Genomic DNA, 27,649 nt, shown 5'->3' with positions numbered 1-27,649 from the left:
AAGCTTTCCACTGCACTGTGATCTTCTCCTTGCTTGAATTCTTTTAAAAGATGCTTCTGAGCCATTTTGGTCCTCAGTTATGTGTTGGAGGATATTTGATCCCACTCTGATCTCCAAGCTTGTGCTATTTCCTGAAAAAATATGACCTATTTCTTGTTGTGGTGTGGTTCAGTCCTTAGCACACACCTTTAAATCCCTCTGGCTGGAATATAGGCATACCCTTAGTACACACTTTTAATCCCAAACAATGAAGGTAAAGGTGGTTTACAGAAGTAAGCATTCATGTTTGAGAGTGATTTCTAGTTGAGGGCAGACTAAGTGATGAATCAGAGAACAATTTGCCAGATTAGGATATTCCTAACTTTTATGAGAAATGAGAGAGATTCAGGTGGCAATTTTTACTGGGATTGTTGCACAGAGAGCAGGTTACAAAGAGAGACCAAGCTAGTCACAGGTGTAGAAGAATGAGCCAGAAAGTGAGGGGTCGGAAGATGAGAACATATGGCCAGAGTTAGTTTGAGGCTAAGCAGAGCAATGCAGGAGACTGAGAAAAGCCAGATTGAATCAGTCAGCTTGGAGAGAAGTTTTGAGCCAGAACAGCTAAATTGACCAGCCAGGAAGAAACCAGAAAGAACAAGAAAGGGTGACCATATTTAGTGGTAAGTCTCACAGGCTGGAAACATTCTACACCTAGATTAGATTGTATGGAGTTTAGATGCTTCCAGGACTAGACCTAGGTTAGCAGATAGGAACAGTTAAGTCTCAGAGGCAACAATTACTTCAGTTGAATAAAAGTTACTGTTATAGTCACGTCCTACCCAGACTGGAGACTTAGTTGCTTTTGCTTATTATGACATATTTATGTAAATAAGTCATGTTTTGAGCCATGTACAATGCCTTGTCTAGATATAAATGAAAATTTTATTGTTGTTGCTAGGACGAAGATAAGCAAAAAGGAGTTTGCAAATCTAGGTAGGCGTCTATGACTGCTTCATCAAATTTGAAGAGTTTTTGAAAATTTAAGAATGTTGGTTTGATTATACTCAGGTAAAATAAGCTTGTTTTTCTTATACATTTAATGTTTTATTTTCATATGTAATCAATATTTATATTTCCAGTCCTGCTGAGTAACTGATGGTAACAATTTACACTTACCGCAAGATGATAGAATGTGTACTGGGAAGGAAGTCGAGGCTAGAAAAAACTGGCAGCCATCCCTCCTGCCGCAGCTCCAGAGAAAGTGCCAGGAATGGAAAGTGATCATCTCTGTGTACAAAATCCCCAGTTCCTTCTGGGATAGCTGCGCACTGAAATCTTTTCCCTAAACTTTGTTAGTAAAGCTCACTTAATAAATACATTTGGCCTAGTAATAATACATGTTTGGCCTTAATAAATATATATTGGCCTAAGTGTCTTGAAAAGGCAAAGAAAACTAAGCAATTGTAAGTAACTTTCCATATTATTTACTTCCAATGTTAGAGTCTGCCAGCTCTACTTAGATGCTTTTTTCTCACCTGTTTGTCAAGTCTTTGCTTTCCTGGCACTTCCCACTACTGTTTCTAATTAACCTTTTGCCTAGTTTCTGCAGTCACTCATCAGGCAGGCACTTGACTAGGTCCTTGTTGAGAATCTGTCAGACATAGGTTGGTCTTTCCATCAGATGACCTCAGGTTTGTGACTGCAGTACACACACAAACACACACACACACACACACACACACACCCTGTTCCCAGGTATCTTTTTGCTTACAAGAGGGCATCTAACCACCCTTCCTTCTCCATCATGCCAGCTTGCTCTGATTAATTTCTTCTGGTTCCACTTGTTTCCATGTGTTCACTCAGACTTGACAAACATGTATAGCTTTATTTATTTTGTACACTAAAATGACATGTGTGTGTGTGTGTGTGTATGTGTGTGTGTGTGTGTGTGTGTGTGTGTGTGTGTGTGAGCATTTAACTTTTTGGTCTCCATTGGATTACTCTCTTCCTACCCTTGGGATGATCCTTCAAATTTATTCATCTGAGAGACCAAGTGATTTCATTCTTGGTTAATTCTTGGTGCTGCCTCTAAACTTCTCTGGACTGATTTAACATTTTTTTTCTGGAATTTTATAGAAAATTTCACTACTTATTTTTTCATAGAACTTGCTGTTAAGTATATTTAACTTGCTTAAAATACATTTGTATAGGCGATTTTCTTCTCTGTTATGATGTGAAATCTCTTGGGAAGTTGGAGAGCAGGGCATGTATAAGTTTCCTTTAGCACATGGAAATGCACCAAATGTTACAAGCTGTAAGCATAGAGCAATCCCATGTGGTTGTTGATTAAGTGAATAAATAAAGTAATTCCTTAATAATTAAACATTTTAGATGCCATCTGGAATTTATCTGACTCTTGTTTGTAGTCAGGAAGTCGGAGTTATTGGTGTGGACTAGAGCAGTGGCTGCTTGTTTTACAGCAGATTGGGATTTCCACCCAAAGTGGCCCTAAGTTTCACTCTTCAGCAGTGGGAAATGAGTTTTCCACACCTATATTCAGTCTTTAGCTAAAACTGTTCTACTTTGCACACTGGCCTGGTATAAGACTTTACTCAGAGAAAGTTTTCACTGTATAAGACAAACATAGAAATCCCGTGGGGTCCCAACTCTGTGGAGAACTTTGATTCTGTATTCCTTTCAGGCTCTATTCAACATGGAAACCTTTTGCATGAAGACTGGGCAAGTGTCCTACTGTGCTTTGGCTGAATATGCATAAATATCAAAATGGCAGCACCAAAGAGCATGTCGGCTAAGATTGTCTAATTGCTGGCTTTGTATGAGACAGAGGACATCTGACATAGTAACTGAGGTTACCTGCCGACCTAACCATTAGTCTGTGAACCCCACTCACATGCTTGCCCTAACAGCAGGACTTGCTGCCAATGTGTTCCGGGGACTTTTGTCACAGTGTACGCACATGCACAAATCTAGGTGGGGTTGGTTAGACTATATATGTGGCTTGATGATGCAACAGAGACGCAGATGATACAAGAGACAAGAGGCACTGACAGCATGACATGCTGTATTCTTTAACAATAAATATTTGTATAACCCAATTATAAAATAATGGTAGAATATTATAAAATAATGGTAGAAAGTATAATGTATTAGGTAAGTAAATCTGTAGCATATATCTTAACTATCAATAAGTCCTGAGTACTATAGATAACTACAGGTTCTGGGTTTCTGTATGATTGGCAGCTTAGAGTATTCACTTTATCAACAAAGCATGAAATCATCTTCTGCAAACAACAGTCTGTCCTTGATGAAAACATTATCCAGAGCTGTATTCTACACACAGTACTTTCTTTCTGGAATTTTCCATAGATTTACACGGTCCCTGGGAGGCAGTTACACAGCTTTGTATCTCTGTAAGACAATGGCAATGGCCTGTTACCTTTCTATAGTGTACATAGAGAAAACTCTGACCTAAGGTAAATCTAAGCCATGTTCTCACTGTGTCCTCCTGAGCTGCAGGGTTATAAGTTCATCATTTAGGAAAGCGACATACCTGTTCAGGTCGCGGTGTATGATCGGTTGGGTCAAGCTGTGCAGGTACTCCATGCCCTTGGCAACGTCTACAGCAATGATTAATTTAGACTGCAAGTCAAGAATTCTAGAATAGAAAAGAGACTGAATGGAGAAAAGGTGGTTGAAGCCAACACTCAGCATGTCCCTCAAAAGAGATTGTTATTCTGTGTAATTCTATCTAAATTTTTATTCATTGAAGATAGAGCTAAATGTTCAGCCTGGAACACACCTTTCCATATTTGGCAATTGTTTATGAAAATGTCAATTCTGATATATGATGTGTTGTTTAAAAATATACTGCTTTACTTTAAATTTTATTTGTGTCATACAAGAATCCATGATAATAACAGATGTGGAATGTTCTGGAGCCACTGAGTGAAATCACTCCACAGTTATTCTCTGTAGAGATCTAAAACATGAACTCAGGTCCCATCTGGGTGAGAAGATTCTTTTAAAAATCTTTCTCTCATCAATACTTTGACCCTTGATGATTGCTGAATGCTGAGCTTCCTTGAGATACCGCATGGATATGTCAAGGTTAGACTATTTATAAGCCTCAGCTGGCTTCACATTCCTCAAACTTGTTACCTTTGACTTATTATGTAAAAATATTAAGTATATCATTTTCATAAATATAATAATTAGTCATAAATCATCAGCCATGTTTAAAATGCCATTCTTGTTAGCACTTAGACATGTCAGAAGGCAATAGGGTCCCTGATGGGAAGTCCTTAGGAATGTGGTAAAGGTGATTCACATGCTGTGTCCAAGGTGAGTGGGAACCAGAGCCCATACCTCTTCTGCTCATGAAGCAGGGAGAACAGGGAGCCTCCTGAGATGTATTGTGTGACAATGGCAAACTGGCTGGGGTCATCCAGGCAGGCACCCACAAACTGAACCACGCAGGGGTGATTGAGCTGGCAGAGGATGGACACCTCTCGGCAAAACATATCCACATCTGACTTGGAGCAGTAGGTATTGGCTCGGTATCTAGTACAGGAGTAAAGGACACATTCTTTTCAACAGGACTTTTCAGGGGCCGGCCCCTGTTCTTCCCAGCTGACAATGTGATTCATCTGTTGGCTTACCGTTTGATTGCCACTATTTTATTTCTGCATCGCCCTTTATAGACTTTCCCAAAAGAACCTAAAATTATTTAAGAGAAGTCAATAAATGTTTACAGTTGATTGTAAGTCTGAGATTGTTAAAATGCAACAGGGTTCTGTTTTCTTTGCTTACCTGAGCCGATAATCTCATGGAATTCAATTTCAGAGAGCTGCAGATGGAAACGGGAGGGTAATTCAGCCCTCAGGAGGAGAACATCTGCCTTCTCTGTGAACAATAATTGCCTTTTTAGTTTGGATGTGCACACATGGCTATTAACGCACAATGGACATGCTCAACCAAAGGTGTTTCATCCCAACTGTAACTGATCACTTGGGGATCCTAAGACCTTAGCATGTGCGGGCTGGGCCTGCCTTACCAGAAGGGTGGCCTTCTGGCTTAGCAGCACAATCTCTGTGATCAGGGCTGACCTTATTGGTCATCTGATCTTCAGTTAACATGTCTGGAAACACAGCTACCCTCCAATATGGTTTGCCTCATTACCTGAGAAATGGAGTCAATCCCTTCAGCTTCCATCAGAAAGGAAGTCAAATATCTATTGGTAAACTGGGCCTTTAGGGGATACCCATTAAGCAGCAAATGATAAACACAGGAGACAGTCTAAGGACACACAGAAAAGTACTTTTAAAACTACAGATTCCAAGTGGTTAGTGGTTAAATATTAATTTGTTATGGACCTGTGTTTAATACTTTCCTGGTCTAGTGATGTTAATTTCAACAATCAGTAGCATGCACTCAAAAAAGTAACAGAGGGTCACTTACTTGAGAGATTTGAAAACTAGTAATTGAATAATTTGGATATTTTTCTAAAGCAGATAAATTTCCACATCTAAAAATATTAGTATTTATAATTTATATTTTGTTCAAAATTTGAATATGTAAACAGTCCTCTGTGAGTCTAGCTCTCTTCAGTACTTATCAGTGATCCTGTTGTGACAACAGTGGACAAAGGGACCTGAGGGCAAGGCTAATTCTGAGAAGAAATGTCTCCATCCAGCATTGCTTATAATGCAGAGGTAGCCACTACTCACAACAACAAAACACATGTCGTGGTATTTAGGCAATAATCATCCTCAGTGGTAAAACAACAACAATCCCATTTATAGGTACCTTTTGTCATGCTTTTTATCTTCCCCAAGGGGGATGGAACCGACACATAGGAGCCATCTAGAAATCAAGTTACACAGCAGAGTTGAAAGCAGCAATCATTCCTTTCTTCTTAAAGTTCAACATGATAAACACAAAGCAGATGACAAAAAAAAAAAAAAAAAAAAAAAAGCTAAAGGTTCCTATCTCTTCCTGCATAGGAAGCTGCAGTGCCCGTGTTTTTCTAGAATCTACATAAAAAGATCCTAATTCTGTTCTAGAAGTCTCCAGAAGATGTATCTGCTGTAATTTGTGTCTGGCTATGGGTACTCTTTCCGTGTCTTAGTAAATTATATATTAAGGTGGATTGTGGTGGCCATTCTTTGTGTAGCCTCACCCAGCTATAAACTTTCAGAAATGAGCCTCATCCCTTGGCTGTATCCTCCTTTGTCATCCCAGAGGGACAGTAATGGCAACACACATTTACCATTGAACTCAAGATTGTGCAGTCATGAAAACAGAATAGCAAAGGGGTACCTCCTCCAGGCTGAGAATATTCGTTGCATGGCAGCTCATCCTGGGGTCTCTTATAGTGCTTCAGGAGTGTAACAATGGCATCATGTCCTTCATAAAAAGACAAAAGGGATGAATACTTTTGTCTTGATTTAGTCAACAAATGCTAGCTCCCTCCCCAAATACACTGGATAAAATTCATAACATAGGTTATACCCAAGGAGATAATATATTACACTATGGATTTAGTGCTTCTTTCATTCTATAGTGGGTAGCAGGGATACAGTAGACATGTGACTATGACTCTGCTTATAAGAGGATGATAAGGTAATTGAGCAAGTAATTATAGGATCTAATCATGAGAAACTTCTGGGTGACCAGATATGAAGTGATATAAGTATATATGGCCAGGACACAGTTAAGTGTCTGAAAGGCACATACGGTTTCTGAGAGAATGGGGCACCCACAGTGAGTGGGCTTGGTTCTTGGTTGGCAATCCCAGTAACAGAACTGAGATAATGACCTAGGTTTCTATGGTGGAGACAACAAGCTGCAATAGACTCCTGTAGTTCTCTTGGACAATGACTCTGTCACTGGGAATGGCTGCCTACCCTGGGACACTTCTTTATTTATCTTCCATTCCAGTGTGGCTCTGTGGCATATTCACTGGGAACACACGGCAAAGCCATTGCCATGTCTCTGCTTTAAGACACAGGGAACTGTTACTCTCCCAGTTACCAGCTGCAGCCCAGGGCTCTGAGATGGAAGAGGCTGGCAAGCTGCTCCCTCAGCCTTGTTACCATCATGAAATGTCACAAGGTTGTGAGACATGTCTCAGTTTTAAATCACCACCACCACCAGCATTCTGGGCTTATTACCTGTGCCACAAATCATTCTTGCAAAAGATGAAAAATGTTAAATGCTTTTCAGAAAAAGTCATTGATTTTCAATAGAATTAAACCTTGACACTACTGTATGCTTTCATTATGAAAATAATCTACTGAAGCTAATTTGCAAGTGGCAAACAGTGGACCTTATAGATCTTGCCCAGAACCCTGTGAAATGGAACTGAACCCACTGGATATATGGCCACCTATAGAAACAGCAAAGCATAAATGTTTTCCTATCACAGACACCTGAAATTTAGATTGGCTTGTACATGCTAGTTTATATGTAGAATGCCCACAGCAGAGCTCACTTAGTCAAGTTTTCCTTTAAAAGAGCCCACTGAATAGTGCTTGCATGAATGCAGGAGGGAGAAGTCAACACTAGATTTTCTCACACAAAATATTTTCACAAAGGGAACAATCTACCTCCAGATTCCTTAAATAAAAAATTGCATACATGAATAATGAATTCTGTGAGAAAATCTATAAATCATCTCTCCAGAAGTAAACAACTAGGTCTACATTTTATTGTCTTTAGTTTTTGTAAATAATGATTTCTCTTTTCCCAAACCATGGACTACATCAAAATGATGGCAACAAGCTCTAGCTATTATGAGCTTGGACTTTGTGTGACCAGAATTGGACCTCAAAGCCTGAATGTTCATCAATAGAACAATTTCTAATGAGAATCTGATAGGAAGGGATAGACCATAATGTAAAAGTTCCAAGTTGGGAACAAACATGACATGAGCTGTTCCCAGACCAATGAAGGCATGTGTGAAGCAGGGCTGTGTGAAGCAGGGCTGTGTGAAGCAGGGCTGTGTGAAGCAGGGCTGGTGGTCCAGCCTGGCAGGGGAGGGGAGACAAGAACACTGGGTAAAAGGGGTGCCCTAGGCCCTCAGAAAGTGTCATACAGGACGTGACGTGAGCACAGATTTCCCCGAGACTTAGCATGAAAAGTTATGTGGAGGACCTTCCCGGTGGCTTTCTAATGAGTGCCTTGGTGGTGCAGATGAGACTTAAGAGACAACCTATGCAGACTTTACAAAGACAGGGTCAATGTAGATCATTTCAAAATTATTAGTTCCCAGGAATGGAAGGATGTGTTTTACTTTAATTAAAAAGTAAAAGAGAACTGCCTGCCACAAAAACCAGATAAGTTACCCATTGCTCTTCTGTTTCCCTTGTGCTAGACCCAATGCTAGTCTGGTCCCTAGCACTATTACATAACATCATCTGTAACCTTCCTCCCTCACACCTACTTCTGTGTATCCCACAGAGAATTCCCTCCTAACCTCCATCCCTTCAACTCTCACTGTATCTCAGACCTCAAGTCCAGCAGCCACCCCATAATAACCTAAGAACCACTCCTCCCAGGGCACCAAGTAGGCTGAAGGGAGGACCCATGCCTGTCCCACTGCTCCTGAGGGCCAATATCCTCAGTCTCATTCCCAACTCTGTAACTGTAAACCTGCTGTGGTCTCCATTTCCTCTCTGACTCTCCCCACCAATAGATCACAAGACCTTCTTCTCCAACATTTCATTCCTCAACTTGTCCCAACCTCCAGCACCAGCAGGCTTTCTCTGTGAGCACAGGAGTGAAACAGGCAATGAAAACAAGCAACACACTGCAATCACACTCTCAGAAAATAGAAATAGAAAACAGAAACCAAGGAACAAAACTTCCACCTGAGGAAGACCAATCTGGAAATCAGAAACTAGACCTTTAATCATCCCAACCCCAGATGCAGAGACACCATCATCAAAATACGCAACAGCCAGGATATTATGTCTACACTCAAGGAAGCTATTCTACCAAAAAGGTCCTTAATATAGCTGAAAGACAAGAAAAATACCTTAAAACAGCCTTTAAAATATGGTAGAGGTCCTTAAAGAGGAAATTAATGAATACAAAATCCAGGACAACATAAACAGTGTAAGGAATAAGAAAACTGTTAAGACCTGAAATTGGAAACATAGTCAATAAGGAAAACTCAAACTGAGGGAATTCAGGAAATAAAAATTTATAAACTCAAACTTGAACTACACAAGCAAGTTTTGCCTACAGATTATAGGATATGGAAGAATCTCAGACCTTGAAGATACAATAGAAGAAATAGATACATCAGTCAAAGAAAATGGGAAATCTAAAAGACTCCTGATACAAAATATACTGGAAATCTGGTACACTATGAAAGGACCAAACCTAATAGGTATACAGGAAGGAGAAGAAACCCAGCTCAAAAGCTCAGAAAATGTTTTCACCAAAATCAGAGAAGAAAAAATTTCCTAATCTAAAGACTTGCCTATAAAAGTTTTAAAAAAAGCTTAGAAAATACCAGAAATTACAACAGAAAAGAAAGTCCACTTACTACATAACAATAAAACTACTAAACATGCAGAACAAAAAAGAATATTAAAATCAGCAAGTGAAAAAGACTAACAAGAAAGTCAGACCTGTTTGAATTAGACTTAATTTCTCAATGGAGAAATTAAGCCTCTAGGAACCAGAAGAGCTAAAACAAATATGCTTTAGACTCTAAGAAACCCCAGATTCCAGTACAGACTACGATACCCAGCAAAATTTTCAATCACTATTGATGGAGAAAATAAGATTACAAAATAAAATCAAATTAAAACAATATCTATACATAAATCCAGCCCCATAAAAGGTGCTAGAAGGGAAACTCCAACCTAAAAAGGTTAATCAAATACATGAACATATTAGAAATACACATCTTATACCAGCCAATATAAAGAAGGAAGTGTATACAACCACCACCACCAACAACAACAAAACAACAAAATGAACAAATAAAAATACCATGACTCAAAAATCACTGGCTGTTAATACCTCTCAGTGGTCTTAAATTCCTAATCAAAAGACACAGACTAACAGAGCGGATGTGAAAGCAGGACCCATCCTTCAACTGCATCCAAGAAACATACCTCTACACCAAGGATAGACATTACATCAGAATAAAAGGTAGGAAAACAATTTTCCAAGAAAATGATCTTAAGAAGTAGGCTGGTGTAGCCATCTCAATAGTGAACAATATTAACTCCAATCTAAAACTAACCAAAAGAGTTTAGGGAAAAAAAACTACATACGCATCAAAGAAAAAATTCACAAGATGGCATTTCAATTTTTTTATTGATATATTTTTTATTTACATTTCAAATGATTTCCCCTTTTCTGGGTCCCCACTCCCCACAAGTCCCATAAGCCCTCTTCCCTCCCCTTGTTCCTCAATCTACCTCTTCCAGCTTCCCTGTTCTGGAATTCCCCTATACTCTTGCACTGAGTCTTTCCTGAACCAAGGGCCACTCCTCCATTCTTTTTGGACATCATTTAATATGTGGATTATGTCTTGGGTATTCAAAGTTTCTAGGCTAATATCCACTTATCAGTGAGCGCATACCATGATTGATCTTTTGAGACTGGGTTACCTCACTTAGTATGATGTTCTCCAGCTCTATCCATTTGTCTAAGAATTTCATGAATTCATTGTTTCTAATGGCTGAATAGTACTCCATTGTGTAAATATACCACATTCTTTTATCCATTCCTCCGTTGAAGGACACCTGGGTTGTTTCCAGCTTCTGGCTACTACAAATAGGGCTGCTATGAACATAGTGGAGCATGTGGGCCAAATACGAGGATACCCATGTTCATAAAAGAAGCACTATTACAGCTAAAATCACATATTGACCCATTGACCCTCATACACTGACAGTACAAGACTTCAATACCCCACTGAGAGACAAGTCATCCTGACAAAAAGCCAGCAGAGAAATGCTGGAGCTAACAGATGTTATAAACCAAATGGACATAACAGACATTTACAGAACATGTCACTCAAACACAAAAGAATAAATCCTTTTCTCTGTACTGCATGGAGCTTTCTTCAAAATTGACTACATATGCAGACACAAACCAAGTCTCAACAGATAAAAGAAAACTGAAATAACTCCCTGAATCCTATCAGACCAGGATGTAATAAAAGTGGGAATAAACAGCAAAAGAAACAGTAGAAAACTTGTAAACTCATGAGAACTGAACAACAGTCTATTGAACAAAAAATTAGTCAAGAATGAAATAAAGACATTAAACACTTTCTAGAATTCAATGAAAATTCAAACTTATAGTAGACAAGGAAAGCAATGCTACTAAGAAAGTTCATAACATTAAGTGCCTACAAGAGTGAATTGGAGAGGTCTCTGGCAACTTAATAGCATACCTGAAATTCCTAGAACAAAAATAAATAATCATACCTAAGAAAAGAAGAGGGCTATATATAATAAAGCTGAAATAAATAAAATAGGAACAAAGGAAAGGATACAGAGAATTAATGAAACAAAGAGTTAATATTTAATAATATTAAATATTTAATATTTAATAAAATAATCAACAAGATAGACAAATATTTTTCCAAACTAACTAAAAGGCAGAGATGGGCGATAGAGATGGGAGAGGGGATAGGGATAATATCCAAATGAACAAAATCAGAATAAAAAAATGGACATGTAACAGAGGACTGCCTTCTCTGGCCTTAGTAGGAGAGCAGAGGCCTAATCCTGTAGAGACTTGACATTCCAGGGAAGGGGGATGGCTGGAGGGTGCACCCTCTCAGAAGAGGAGAAGAACTCTGGAATGGGGACAACATTTGTAATGTAAATAAATAAAACAATTAATATTTTTTTTAAAAAATAGTACTTTACTACTTTATTGTTAGGTAAGCTCCATTGTTCACCTTAGAACTCAACTTCTTTTGTTACACAGCACTGAATGCTGACTGTATATAGTGGCATGCACTTACCACTTTATTATACAAGAAAACTCAATACTCTAAAAATGTGCTGTGTTCTACCTACAGGTAGCATTTTCTTGAAGCTATTTTAATAGGGAGACTATTGTAACAAATCAAGAAAATCATTAAAAACAAATAATTATTAGAAATATTCTATATATTTATTTAACGCCTAGTTCTTTTCTTTTTAATTAAATTTTCCGTGCAGGAAAAAAAGAAAAAAAAGAAATTGAAGATATAATAACAGTCACCTAAGAAGTCCAGAGATATAAGGATTTATTGTAACAACCAGTATAAAACCAAATTATTCCCCCAGAATAGAGAATGCACTCAGGAAATTAAGAGGAGGGGATTAGCAGGGGGAGGGGGATGGGATAGGGAGTTTTCAGAGGGGTGAAAGAGGATACCATTCGAAATGTAAATAAAGCAAATATCTAATTAAAAAAGCAAAATAAAAAAATAGAACAGACTCTGGGGGAGGAATCTAAAAGACAAACAATTTTCTCAATAGGTATTACCTATTGAGAATCAAGATCATATAAATAATTTAAACATACCCACAACCCTTAACGAAATAGAAATGGTCATTAAAAAATCTCCCAACTCCCACTTCCCCCCAAAATAGGCTAATACTAGATCATATCAGTTTAGTCTAAAATTCTACCAGTCTTTCAAAAAAGTTACACCAATACTACTCAAATTATTCCACTAAATATAAACAGGAGGAACATTGCCAAATACATTTCATTAGGTCACAGTTGTACTAATATACAAAACACATAGACTCAACAAAGAGAATTACAGCACAATTTCCCTTATGAACATAGATACAAAAATATTCAATAAAATACTAGCAAACCAAATCTAAGAGTACATCAATGTGATATTACACAAAGATCAGATAGGCTTCATTCCAGAGGTTACAGGGGTTGTTTAAGATATGAAAATCAGTAAATGTATTATGCCATATAAACAAAGCAAAAGAAAAGAAATAGCATGAACATTCCATTTTTCAAATTCAGGGTGTACTTCTTTTAATAACCTACTAATAAAATATTTTATTTTTATTATTAGAAAAATATGTATTTTTAGTAAAGACAGTAATAACATTAAATATCATATCTTTGGTATAAATTTTGAAGCAGTAAATTACTACTAGTAAAAATTTTATGAATTTCCTCTTATTAGATGCAGAAAAGGCCTTTGACAAAATGAAACAGCCTTTCATGACAAAAGTCATGGAAAGATCAAGGCTACAAGGGAAATACCTAAATATAATAAAGGCTATTTACAGTAAGCTTAAAGCTAACATCTATTAAATTGTAAATTCAAAGCAATTACACTAAAATCAGGAAGAAGATAAGTTTGCCTGCTCTCTGTATATCTATTCAATATACTTGAAGTCTTAACTAGAGCAATAAGACAACTGTAGAATATCTTGGAAAGAAAAATTAGAAAAGAAGTAGTATCACTATTTGCACGTGATATGATCATATACATAAATGACCCTAAAAATTCTACCAGAGAACTTATATATCTAATAAAGAGTTTCAGAGAGATGGCTGGATACCAGACTGACTCAAGACTATTAGTAGCCCTCCTATATAAAAATGGAAATACACTGAGAAAGAAATCAGGAAAACAACACCTTTCACAATAACCTCAAATAATATATCTTGGTAGTTATTCTAACCAAGTATGTATGATAAAACTTCTAGTTACATCAGAATATATAAATATCTCCCATGTTTATGATTTGACCGAATTAACATAGTAAAAATAGCCATTCTACCTTAAGCAATCTACTGATTCAATGCAAATTCCCATCAAAATTTCAACACAATTCTTTATACACTATTTCCTATTTTAAGTTGTACAACATGGTTATAGTAATAAAAGCAGAATCATATTGGCATAAAAATAGACACACTGATTGTTGGAATCAATTTGAAGAGCCAAATCATATGGACTCATGATTTTTGATGAAGAAGCAAGAAATACAAAATGGAAAAAGCATTTCAACAAACTGTGTGGGTCAAACTGTAGAAGAATGCAAGTAGATCCATATTTTATCAAGTTCAAGTAGATCAAAGACTTCAGCACAAAACTAGAAATACCGAACCTGAGAGAAGAGAAAATGAGGAATAGCCTTGAACACATTGGCACAAGAGACAATTTTTGGTACAGAACACTAATAATTCAGATACTAAGATTAACAATTATTAAATTGGGACCTCATGAAACAGAAAGGCTTCAATGAGGCAAAGGACACCATCAATCTTACAAAGCAGCAGTCTGCAAAATAGGAAAAGATTTTTACTGATCCACATTTGATAGAAGACTACCATCCAAAATATATAAAGAGCTCAAGAAACTAGATATAAAAAAAGCACACAAAAAAGAAAAAAATGGAAACAAAAACAAAATCAAGTAATTCAATGAGAAACAGAGAAGAGATCTAAACTTGGCATTCTCAACAGAGGGATCTCAAATGGCTGAGAAACACAAAGACATGTTCAACAGGCTTGGCCTCCAGGGAACTGAAAATCAAAACTACTTTGAGATTCCATTGTAAACTTTTCAGAATGCTAACATCAATAACATATGTGACAGCTCATGCTGGTGAGGATATGGAGCAAGGGGAACAGTCCTCCATTACTGATGATAGTACAAACTTTCGGTGGGGAGACACTATGGGAATCAATATGGTGGCTCCTTAGAAAATTGAAAACCAATCTACCTCAAAATATAGCTATACCACTATATTAGACATATACACAAAGGTTGCTTGATCCTACCACAAGGACATTCACTCAGTCATATTTATTGTGGCTCTATTCATAAGTGGTAGAAACTGAGAACAACTTAGCCTTTGCTCAGCAGAAGAAAGAATAAAGAAAACGTGGTACATTTATTTATACAATGGAGTATTACTCAGATGTTAAAAAATAACCTCATGGAATTTGCAGGCAAATGGATGGAACTAGGAAAAAATTATCTTGACCGAGGTAACCCAGATACTGAAAAATAAATATGGTATGTATTCACTTATAAGTGGATATTAGCAATTAAGTAAATGAAGGTGAAGCTTTAAGGTCCATAGGCCTAGAGAAGTTAGACAAAGAGGTCTACAGGGGGCACAGTGATTTCCCTGAGAGGGGGAAATAGAACAGATTTCATATGCAGACTGAGTAGGTGGGGGCAGGAGGGGGAATCAGGTGAGAAAAGATATGGTGGAATGAGAGAGTGTGAGGAATGATTGCTGGAACTTGGGGGGGCAGAGGAGGGAGGCATTTGGGGATGGTATGGACACCTAGAGTAATGGAAACTTTCAGGAATCTATGAAGGTGATCTCAATGAAGTCTCCTCAGTAATGAGGAATATGTAGTCTTAACTGGCCATCTCTTATAGGCAAGCAAGGCTTCCAGTGGAGGCGCTAGAGTTACATCCAATTGAATTGTTGGATGAGAGGATCCCATGGAAATCATCAAGCAACCTAGGCTATTGCTAATACACAATAATCACTCTCTACAAACTGAGAGTGGGACTCCATTGCTGAGGGCAACATCCACACAATTCATTGAATACGAAGAAGTAGATCTGGTGCCTAGCCTACTTGCAGCCCTCACTCCTACATTCTAGTCGATTTGGTGAGGGAAGGTTCTTTGCAGACTATTGAAAAAGAGGTATGGACACCCTCTCAGCTACAAACCTCTGACAAACAATCTGTCCCACCTGTACAACATTCTAGGGCAGGGGTGGCCCAGAATGTGTGAAGAACCAACCAATGTCTGATCGGTGCATCAGGATGCAGCATGGGTGCTCCTCCAGTGAATCAGGATGCAGTATGGGTGCTCCCACAGGGGATCAGGATGCAGTATAAGTGCTCCCCCAGTGGATCAGGATACAGCATGGGTGCTCCCCCAGTGAATCAGGATGCAGTATAGGAGCTCCACCAGAGGATCAGGAGGCAGTACAGGTGCTCCCCCAGGAGATCAGGATGCAGTATAGGTGTTCCTCCAGTAGATTAGGATGCAGTATGGGTGCTCTCCAGTGGATTAGGGTACAGCATGGGTGCTCCCCTAAGGTATCAGGATATAGTATGGGTGCTCCCCCAGTGTATCAGGATGCAGCATGGGTGCTCCCCCAGTGTATCAGGATGCAGTATGGATGCTCCACCAGTGGATCAGGATGCAGTATGGGTGCTCCACCAGTGGATTAGGGTGCAGCATGGGTACTCCCCCAGGGGATCAGGATGCAGTGTGGGTGCTTCCCCAGGGATCAGGATGCAGTATGGGTGCTCCCCCAGTGGATCAGGATGCAGCATAGTTGATTGCCTAGTGGATCAGGATCAGCATTACGAATCCTGACTGCCTGAGAGAGCAGCTGATCACACCCTTCATATTCCTCTCAGTATAAAAGCTCTCTTGGCTCCACTTGCTCTGAGTAGTTTTAATTTCCTGCCAGTATGGTGGCACGATTTTCTGGCATTTTCTTTGGAATAATTTCTATCTAGAGCCTAATGAGTGCCTGGGTTCTGGCTGGTGATAAGCGAGAGGCTGCCAGGGAGGTGCCAAGAGGCTCCTTCTGCTCTGCCTCATCTCCTTCCTCCTGCTGACAGTTTTGAAGGCACACGTGTAGGCAAGGATCCCTTGCTGGAAGCGCTCTGACAAGCCCTCAACAGGAAAGGAAGGAACCGCAAGCTCCAGGGCACAGTCCCAAGCCTGGTCACAGGGACAGAAGCAGCATTCACTTTGGAGTGTCATCGACTGACTCATAAAGCCAAGGCTCTGACAGTGGACGGGCAGATACTCAAGGCCAACACATACAGACAAAACCAAGCTTCCACTGATTAAATAAAATGTTCTCCTATAGCTAAGAATTTAGTGTGTACATTCAAGTATCCCAAACAGATGTCAGGTTGCTGCGTTACCAGCTCAATTATAACAGCAGTCTGCGTGTTCAGAGCTGCAGTGTCTGTAGCAGGGGACTTGGCAATTTTGGCTTTTTACTTTTACTCTATTGAAAAGTTATGTGACTTTCTAGGTTTGTGAGACTGTAAGCCAGGCTCCAGAGATGTTATGGCGAAAGCACAGTGATATATCATGGTCTTATACCTAGCTGAGTCTTCATGGTTCTTGAGGAAGAAAATCTAACCTTCTCATAGCATCTGCATCCTTGCTGCTTCAACCTAGAGGCAATGGCCAATGCTGCTTCTCCTTGTCTGAGAGTTAGTTGAAGACTAGACATGGACGTCAGCAGAGCAAGGGTAGTGATGGCTATACCACCTGGAGTCTGGGATTGAGACTTTTTGTGTTCAAAGACTAGAAGAGGCATGGGAATTTAACTCCCTAAGGTAGGAAAGTGTGTGTGTGTGTGTGTGTGTGTGTGTGTGTGTGTGTGTGTGTGTGTGTGTGGTGTGGTGTGTAGTGTCCATGCCCCAAAGGTAAATGTTGGCTGTCATTCCTCAGACACTTGTTTTTACAATTCAGGGTTGCTTGCCTGCTTGGAGCTCACGAGTCAGGTCTGTCAGGTTACAGGTAAGCTCACTCCTCTTGGTCTGGGCAGCAAGCCCTTGTGACCCCGTTGTCTTTGTCCTCTGGTGCTGGAATCACAGGTGCACATCACTACACTTGCCATTTTAAAGTGGGTTCTGGGAATTGCATGCAAATCACCATGCTTACATAGCAAGGCAAGCACCACACTCATCAAGCCATCTCTCAACCCAAATTCAGGGATTTTTTTTTACTGACTTCTTACGTTTTTAGTTGCCCAGATGAGTCAAGGCATAACCACAGCTCTGTACCAGAACAACCGACTCTGGAGGCTCTGAGAAGTGGAGTCAGATGGTCATTTCTGAAGTTTGCCCTTCCACGGCTTCATTACCTGCAGAGGGTCTTGACCCTACACTGTCGATAAAACCAATGGTGAAAAGAATCCCCAGCTCACTGTGTCTTCTCATAACTCAGCTCTGCTTTGAGACCCATCAGCCCTTTGATGGTCTTGCTTCTGCATCACAAGCTGAAAATGCCACCAGCCCTTCAGCACCAGTAGGGATTGGCAAGCATGAGCCTTTTCTATGAGATTGTGACTGCTAAGATACTCCACTCTCCTTCCTCTGTTCCTTCCCTCTCACTGCTTGCCTTCTCTGCTTTCTCTCCCTCTTTGACCATTCATCACATACCTGTCAGAAGCCAGATCCCCATTCTTCCCACTGAAGCCTCTCTGACCGCTCAATTTTAGATATTTCACTCTTACTTTATTGACAGCAATTATCTCATTATTTCCCTCCTTTTTTTGGTTTTAATCTGTCTCCTCATACTCAAGGCATGAAGATATTACCTGTATTTCTCATTGTTTTACCTCAATTCTTGGCACAGCACCTATTGACTAGCTGTCAATGTATTTCCATTGAAGGGATAAAGTAATAGGTATAAAAAATACATTATTGAAACCAAGTTCTTCCTTACTTTTATAGCAATGCTATTTAGCAGCAAAGGAAAAGAATTGTATGTCTTGTTTACACCATATTCATTGTTTTAATTTTATTTAGCCAAGCTTTAGGAATGGAAACAGAAGACGCTGAGAGTTGGTATCTTAGCGGTGTCCTGTCATGGCCTGTGGGGTCTAGCTTGGGAAGAGCTATGTAATGAGTTACAGGCTGAATTTGAAAGGTAAGGTGAGTTAATTAAGCAAAGAGAGGGAAAGATTCTGGCCAAAGTAAAATGCTAACCCTATGTACAGAAATTGGAAACTGGGCGAGTCTGCAAAAGTCTTCTGTTTATTTACTTGAATATGAGGGCTGTCTTAGTAGGCTTTGTCCATTTGACATAGCTTAGGGTTTATATGAGGAAAGACTTAACTGGGGAGTCTGACTCAGATTGGTTTATAGGCATGTCTGTGGAGAATTACCCTGATTATTAGTGATGCAGAAGGACCCAGATCACCATGAACAGCACCACTCTTATGCAGTGGTCCTGGGCTGTACAAGAAATCTAGCTACCCTGGAAGCAAGGTGCAGAGCAAGCTTCCCAAGCGTCCCGTGGCTTCTGCCTCCTGGTTTCTGCTCTCTCTTTCCTATAAACATCATGAGCAAGGCACTCCTTGCCTGCACTCCTCGCAGCCTTCTTGTCCTCCAAGGTCTCATGGAAGTAGCTTGCTGAGCATTGAACACACAGTGGCTTTTCCAGCCCAGAGTACCAACACTTCCACAGTCCTTAATTGAAACAGATCAGTCCACCAGAGCAACACCCTGTGCCTGTCACCAATTTCTCTTCTAGTGTCCTTTCTGCTACTGTGATAAAGCACACTAATGAAAAATATTGTGGGGACAGAAAAGTTTGCTTGACTTTTACTTCTAGGCCATAACAGGTCACTGCCGGATGCCTTCTGACATGCTCACAGGTCAATTTGACCTAGGCAGTTCCTCAGTTGAGACTTCTCTCTCAGAAGACTCCAGGCTGTGTCGCATTGAAAATTAAAGCTGAAAAATGACAACGACTCAGTGGTTAAGTCAGCTCTCCCTCTTAAACACACAGCTTCAGAGTCAACAGGGTAGACATAATTAGTATTCCTCAAAACATTGCTCACAAGATACCCTGCACTGGTGGTTCCTGGAACACATTGTCATGTCTATTCCTTCCTTCGTGGTTTCATTTCAGTTCATTCCCTGAACTTGTTAGGAGTCAATATATATGCCACAAAACTAAACATTCAAACTGGCAATTTTGAAGCTGGGATGCAGACAAGGCTTTCTCTCAGAGAGAATCCATGTACTCATTCATGAAGATCAAGTGGATATTAAAAATTTAAGGAGTAAAATTTGGTGAAGAAGAGGCATGGGAAAAGCGTGGGAAGGAAGCTGGAATGCTGGTGTGTTGAGAGACGAAAGAGGAGATTTTATTACCAACAGATGTTGCTCCTCTGCATCGCTATACAGAACAGTATATCAGGTGTGGAGCAAGCTTGACACAGAGTGGACACAGAGAAAATGATAGTGGCCTAGTCAATGTGGCAGTGGTTGACATGTCACCCTTACGACAAGAGGTGCTCTCACAATAGTTGCGAAGCAGGAAGTGCATGATATCAAGCAGGACTTTTCCCTGTAGGTGGTTGTGTGTCCCTGAAAGCTTTTGAATTTTGAATATACTTGTTAGACTATAGCTAGAAAAATAGCTGTAAATGATATTAAAAGCAAAATGAGTTAACAAGGTGTTAAAATGAATTAGGCAAGATATAAAGCAGGATTTAAACTAACACAATGGTGGTAAAAATAAAGAGGAACAGTTAGACTCAAAATACACTGCAGTGGCATGAGTGGACTTTTATTTAAATGGTTCTATGTGGTGGAGTGAGAAGCTGAGGGGAAAATGGTCAAATATATATATATATATATATATATATATATATTTGTGTGTGTATGTGTATATGTATTTGATGTATGTGTATATGATGTATGTGTATGTGTATATGTATATGTATATGATGTATGTGTATGTGTATATGATGTATGTGTATGTGTATATGTATATATATGATGTATGTGTATGTGTATATGTATATGTATATGATGTATGTGTACATATATGTGATGTATGTGTATATGTATATGATGTGTGTGTGTATATGATGTATGTGTATGTGTATATGATGCATGTGTATGTGTGTGTATATGATGTATGTGTATGTGTATATGATGTATGTGTATGTGTATATGTATATGATGTGTGTGTATGTGTATATGATGTATATGTATATGTATATGATGTATGTGTATGTGTATATGTGTGTGTGTGTGTGCATGTGTGTGTGTGAACTATGGATGGTCTCATCAGGTAACAGAATGCATGAGAGATGCACAGTAGGAGCATATTGGTGAGGATGATGGTCTTACATTGATCTCACATTCATGCGTTGTCTAGGGTGGGGTCACCTGTTCGTGTGGTCCTCTGGAATCGGCAGGAAACTGAGTGAAACTCTTCCTGAAGAAGGCCTGAAAGCCCCGCCATGGTCAAGAGGGTGATAACGCCCAAAGAGATTTCATTACTCTCACACAGCCACACAAATCAGAATCATAGTTTCAAATTACTTTAAGCTATTTTAAATAGGGATTATCAACATTTGCTTTAGTCTTGAAGTTTTAATGTTAGTAGTATGCTTTGAGTCACAAATAAAAATGAGTATTCACATGACCTGGCATGTGTTTTTCTATCTTTAAGTTTTGCATAATGGGCTTAGCCGGGACTGAAACCCCTCAGTAGAAGCTCCAAAGAGCTTCTCCCATACTATACACGATTATTTCATATATACTAAAGCATATTGCAAATGATGAAAGACTATTTGCATCCAGGATCTATCATGTTCTAACTATGTCTGTGTCTCAGCTCCTGTCAGAATTCGGTGAAGTCAATGTTCATTGTTCATGTTACATTTTAGGATAAAGCAGAGAGCTATAGATGTTCTTGTGCTAATTTGGTAATGAGGTAGCTCGTGGGCTTCACACTGCCTCATTTTCCACCATGTAGGCAAAAGTCTGACCTCTGCAGTAAAGCAGCTGCTCTCTGTGGACAGCTTGTGTCTCAGGTAGGTGACTTAGCAAATAACTTCCAAATTCTCCATAGTGGAAAGACACTCCCTATTTCAAGGCCTCTGTGGGAACGGCATGGTGGCTCATCCCTGGACCCAAGACTTGGTAAACTGTTGTTAAGAGGACTGCTCTGAGTTCTAGGATGGCCTGGAGTAGAAATTGAGTACCAGGGTAGTCTAGGCTACAGAATGAGCTTCTTCCTCCATGAACCAATGAAGGAAAGTAAATTGCTTTGATTGTTGAATCATACATTTATATAAATATACACTGATGGGTTCATAAAAAGAGAGAGGGGTTTAGAGAATGGTATACAGTGGTGTAGGAAAGGGGGTGCCTAGGCAGCCCCATTGCCCAGGCATTCTTTCCCCCTGAGGGAGCAGACCCACAGACATGGTATAAAGTAGATTTTATTCAGGGCAGAGGATGGAAGTTAATGGGGTAATGGAGGCAGAGAGAGGCAGAGAGAGAGGGGGGGAGTAGAAAAGTGGAGGCCAGCCACGACCACGTGGAGGGAGTGGAGGGGAGGAGAGCCCAAGAGTGGCAGAGAGGAGAGTGCCAAGAGGCTAGAGTGATGACACAGAGAGGGGAGGGGCAAGTAGCCTCTTTTATAGTGGGCCAGGTCTACCTGGCTGTTGCCAGGCAACTATGGGAGGGGCATACCTGGCTGTTGCCAGGTAATTGTGGGGTGGAGCTTAGACAGAAAACTAACATACACTAAATACATATGACAAATGTGAGTTTTGTCCACCCAGTTTAAATATCCCAATACTTACAGCAACCATACTTCAGAAAATATTTGCATATAATGTTTATAATAATGATAAAACCTGTCCACTTAAATGATGGTTGGCATTATTACTTATATTTCAAAGAGTAACTAAATATGTAAAAGGTAGCGAGTATAGAAATTCACACAGGTTTAAAATTCCACCTCAAATTTTTATCAGCTTTTCCTTTCTGTCCCCATTGCTAGCATGCTATCCCATGTTTGCCAAACAGATCACTCTAGCATACTCCCCCATACTCACCAACGGGTTCACTCTGGCATGCTACTCCACGCTTGCCAACCACACACCTGCTCTCCAACTGCCTTAGAATTCAGCACAGAAGCTACCCGAGGACTTCAGGATACATCAGTGAAAGTTTCCAGAATGGTCCATGAATCTACCACTTCTTACCTCTATTTACTCTTACCTTCATCTCTCAGATACTTTTTTATGGGCTACAATCTATAGAAAATCATGACTATGAGATTTCATTACTCGGTTAGAGAGAACGTGATAGCATACTTACTATAAATAATTCACACCGTGCTCCTCTTGTCAGAAGGAATAAACAAAGCATGTATCTCAGGACAGGAGCCTCGAGTTTTATTGTTTTGTTCACTTACTCCTAATTCTTCAACCCCAGCTTCCTGTCACTGTAAATTATGGCACCTCTGCTGCATATAAATATTGCATTGTGGGTAATTAAATATTGGGATAGGAGCTTCTGTAAATTACTTAACTGGTGTCGACACTGAAGCAAATAAGTAGTTTTTAGTTCTGTTTCTAGTTTGGGTTATTTTCTGACCCTGAACAGCCTGACATAAAAGAGTGTTCTCCTTTGTCCAAGGCAGCCTTTTCAAATCCAACTGCCAGACAAGCCAGTGAGCTATGGGTTCAATTCTAATTACCCGAGATCTTTTCATTTAGCAGTTTCATCTTCAGTGAACGGTGTGGGATTATGTGCAGATCTTTACAGTGGGTTTTCCATGCTGCTTCTTAGGGCAGAGGATTTGAACATAACTAGGCTTCTGGCTACCTCTTCAGGACAATTTAAAATTGATTCCTACAAGTCCTTTGTGACCCAGGGAAAGGACGGAGGGAATCCAAGAGAGACAGTCATCCCTTCTTCACTTTTTGGCAGAATTACAGAGAAAGGAAAAGGAATACTATAAATACTGTAAAATTGGGGCTTGCTGCAGTCTAGATAAACATGGCTAGTTCTCAATCAGGAGATTTCAGCGCAGAACTGAGGTCAGCAGGGAACATCTTCCCAAGATTAATTTTGGTTTCCATGTGCTAAAAGGTTCATGTAAATAGACGGCATCCATCCTGCATGATCCTACAAAACTAGGGTGAATCAATATTTCAGGGAGTATTCGAGAAGTACAACTTACCATTCTAGACTCTTAAGGCACTTGTGAAGTTATTATATAAAAATAGTGAGTGAATGTTGGCTAAAATTTAGCTGGGGTAAGCTAAAATGTTTGCGTTAGAGCCATGAAGACACACATGGCATTGAGAAGAATGAACTACTGTTCTATTCTGAGTGAGTCTCAGATGAAAGAGGGTACCCAGGGTTTTGTCATTGCCATATGATGTTGTCATCCACAGAGTCATGATTGGGAATTGTATAACTGAGTGACAGACACATCACAAAATAATCTCTCATAGTGTTTGAAGTTGAGGATTTGTGTTGGGCCATATTTTTAAATACTCTAGGTCAGACTCCCTTAACTAATATAAATGTCCTTTCAAACAGAGAGACCCTTCCTGTGAGGTCCCTGCTTAGCCTCTATTTCCTGAGGTAAGGTAGGGACATTTTGAAGGAAATCTCTTCTCTTCTGTAGAGAGAGAACTCTGCATGGACCTCACTGTTTCTTCAACTTCTTCATTTGCACATGGAAGAATCTATTTCTATATTAACTTGGTGATCCCTTCCCCAAGGGACAAAAGACGGCATATCTTTACTGAAAACAAACAAAAACTTCTTCCCACTGACAGTATTAACAAGGCTGTATCAGTCTTCCCAGAGCACATGGAAACAATGCCAGAGAATGGTAGCAACAATCATCTGACTCGCTTTGCCCCAGAACATATGCAAGCCATCCATCTGTCTCCTGGGCACTAACATTCAGTTTGTTAAAGTTCACGGTAATTATGGAAATCTACGCTGGTGCCTGGCGAATGAGTTGGACAAACAGAGATAAGAGCTGGGACCAGTGCTAGAGAGATGAGTGGGCAGCCCCGCTGAACTACGGGGTTTCTATTGTCCTTTGCAAAGGAAGCAGTACCATGATACATTGTTTTGTGAGGAGTGGATTTCAACAAAAATTAAAATAAATAAAGCCAGAGTTAGACTATCACTCTCAATCTAGTAAAGACAAGCAGAATGAAGCTCTGTGAAGAGCTAGCTGCAGCAGCAACTGCAGAGCTGCTTCCTGGAGATGAAACGCTGCGGCGCTGATGAGCACAGGCCTTGAGAAAGGGCTGTCTGAGCATGCGTGAACAAATATGCGCAGAGCAAAAGGAGTCTAGTGCGGCCTCCCAAGCTATCAACTGTGGAAGATTTCCCCACTGATGCTTAAAGATAAAGGTACTTGGAGTTTTTTAACACAAAGTAGAAAGTTTTAATACCTTACGGAAGTGCATTCATATCCATCAAAGAGACATGTACACTCACAAGTGAGTTCTGAAAGCTCCAAACTGAAATATGGCTAAATGCCCATGGATAGTAGAATAAGTGGAATGAGTTGTGATACTGCCTCAAACCTTTCACCAAGCAGCGATATGAATAGGGGTCTACAGCTGCCTGAAAAGAGATGGGTTGATCTCACAAATTGTTGGCTAACAGGAACCAGATACAATGAAATATACCGTAACACTTGTCCATTAATCAGACAAAGAGGCTGTGTGGGCTCCTTGGGGAAACGTTGTCTTGACTCAATTCTCTTTTCGCCGCCATCCCATACATCCCCGGGGTTCTTTTCCAGGTATCCGATTCACTTGCTGCTGCTGGCAGCAACAGTCACTGAAGTGCCTTGATGCAGTAGATTGAAATTAAGACACATCCATGAACTTGGCATGGGATGAGAGATTCGAGTACAGAATGGAATGTCTTTATCAACCCCCTGCCTCACATCTCTGGGATCTATTCAGCAAGGGGGGCAGAAAAATTGTAAAGCTCAGAAGTGAGGGGTGATTCCAAGGAAACAATGTCTTCCAGACACAAAAGAATTGACACATATATGAATTCTGAGATTATCACAGCTCACACAAGACTTGTGATTCAAGCCAGACAGGCCCCAGAATGTAGAAGAGGAAGTGAACACAGGGTTCTACCCCTCCCTAACCAAGAAGCTATTTACAATTCATACATAGTAGCAAAGGGGAAATGGGTTTTCTCTAATTGAGTATCACTGGGTTTATCAACCAAGCTCTAAGATAGACGTGCATGACATAAAATTCTCAGGCCTATTAGGTAAACTCTTTTAGTGTCTGCAAATAGCCCTTTGAGTTCCACCAAACCAAAGACTAGAGATGCCATCACATCACATTGGACACTTAGGGACATATGTGAATGATTATAACAAGTCTATCTGATGTTTTCAACACTGTATTTGAAACTATGTCAGAGTGTATGACTTTATTTTGTTCTGTTGCTACAAAACCTCCACAAAACTATTAACATATTGGAATATGGTATTGCAATAACCTAGATCTGTGTTTCTGGGCCATGGTTGCTCAATTTAGCTCTGCAATAAATGCTCTCTTGTTTCTTTTTAAGGTGAGAGCTGTGTGTTTTGTGTCATCTCTCCCTTGTTTTATAACACAGAAATCCTTAGCAGACTTTAAACTGAGAAATGCTCTCCCTTTCATACACATACATACATAAACACATAAATACATATATATATATATATAACACACATAAGCACATATAAACATAAATAAATATATACACACATGCATATATAAGTATATAGATAAACATACATAAAAACCAACTATATATCACTCTGCTATGGTTACCTATCTCTGTCTTGTTTCTCTAGAGCTTAGGATTACAGCAGCCCAGTCCTTTTTTGGCATCAATGCTGAGAATACATCAGCTCATTTGCAGCCAAAAGTTGCTTTCTCTAATAATGGCCCACTGGACTCTTTGATCCAAGTCCCCAGAGCCTTTCACACAATCTACAGAAGAAGTGGGAGGGTTCGTGTCATGTAAGCAAAGAAATTATTGATGCATTGACATAATCTATGCACATGGTTCAACGCCTCGCTGCAGAGGTACAATGATTAAAAACTTACCTTTTTCATAAGCCCACATCAAACATGTCTGCTCATCTTTTTCACCACTAGACCTGCTGGGATCACAAGCCACCAGATTCATATCTGCACCATTATCCAGTAGGAACTGAACCAGGCGGATGTGGCCGTGGTAGCAAGCAGAGTGTAATCCTGTGATGGAAAAGAACAAAAGGAGGAAAAGAAATTAAAAAAAAGAGAGATTCTTTGATGTCAAAAGAGTTAACCTACAAACAGGATTGTTTCCAGAGATATAAATCCATAATTGATGTGTAATGAAGAATTAATTTTATTATTGAGAAAGCATGTGATATATTCTGCAAAAGACAGACTCTAGTCTAGGCAGCCTTCCATACTGAATATATTATCTTGGTGTGTTTTAATTTTTCATTCCTCTTTCTACAATAATTATCAAGAACAGATATTGCATTTACAAAAATAATAATCAAGAGTTCAATGAGTATCTTTCTTGAACACCAAACCAAGGGCAGAGAAATGTTATGATCATCAACTTATTGGGATGGAGGGAACACAGGATGCAAAGATTGTATGCAGGTTTGAACACAACAGGGGGGACTGAACAATCCCCAGGGGATCATAACTGATTTTAACATTGTCATTTATCATTAATTCTAAATGATTCTAATTTATGAAAACACCTCGTCCACTGGGGCTTGGCCATTTTCGGCTTGTTGCTCTCTCTAGGCTTAGCACCGTTCTTGAGAACCAATGTCAGAGGTCGACAGGATGTTCTCAGCAGTCTCACCTGTGTGCCCGTCCCTTCCTCGGTGGTTAATGTTCACAGCATTCTGATCAAGAAGGAATTTGACCAGGTCAATGTTCTTGCCATAGGTACAAGCACTGCAGAAGCAGAAAATAAGGAAGATAGAGGCTTCCGATGTGCTGAGTCACATCTCCGCAGAAGTCCTACGCCCCAGGACTTCACTGTAGACTCTATTTAGAGGTATTGTCTTCCAAGACATAGTGGAAATGCAGTAG

At 39.7% G+C, this 27,649-nt stretch overlaps 1 protein-coding gene across 1 annotated transcript in view; it reads right to left on the bottom strand.

Annotated features, from left to right (window-relative positions):
• Positions 1–27,649, bottom strand: part of Tnni3k (TNNI3 interacting kinase) — a 287,127-nt gene that overhangs the window by 165,601 nt on the left and 93,877 nt on the right. Inside the window, exons 10-17 of the mRNA XM_052178863.1 lie at positions 27,417–27,511; positions 26,654–26,803; positions 6,319–6,405; positions 5,806–5,862; positions 4,810–4,902; positions 4,659–4,716; positions 4,366–4,560; positions 3,551–3,655 (exon numbers count right to left, since the gene is read on the bottom strand). Of these exons, the coding sequence (XP_052034823.1) occupies positions 3,551–3,655; positions 4,366–4,560; positions 4,659–4,716; positions 4,810–4,902; positions 5,806–5,862; positions 6,319–6,405; positions 26,654–26,803; positions 27,417–27,511 (840 nt within the window). The remainder of the gene's footprint in view (positions 1–3,550; positions 3,656–4,365; positions 4,561–4,658; positions 4,717–4,809; positions 4,903–5,805; positions 5,863–6,318; positions 6,406–26,653; positions 26,804–27,416; positions 27,512–27,649) is intronic.

The sequence above is a fragment of the Apodemus sylvaticus genome, chromosome 4 (assembly GCF_947179515.1).
Source record: "Apodemus sylvaticus chromosome 4, mApoSyl1.1, whole genome shotgun sequence".
In the NCBI taxonomy this organism is placed as follows: domain Eukaryota; kingdom Metazoa; phylum Chordata; class Mammalia; order Rodentia; family Muridae; genus Apodemus; species Apodemus sylvaticus.
The sequence above is the reverse complement of the archived record's forward strand: the minus strand, read 5'-3'. Positions and strand labels throughout refer to the sequence as shown.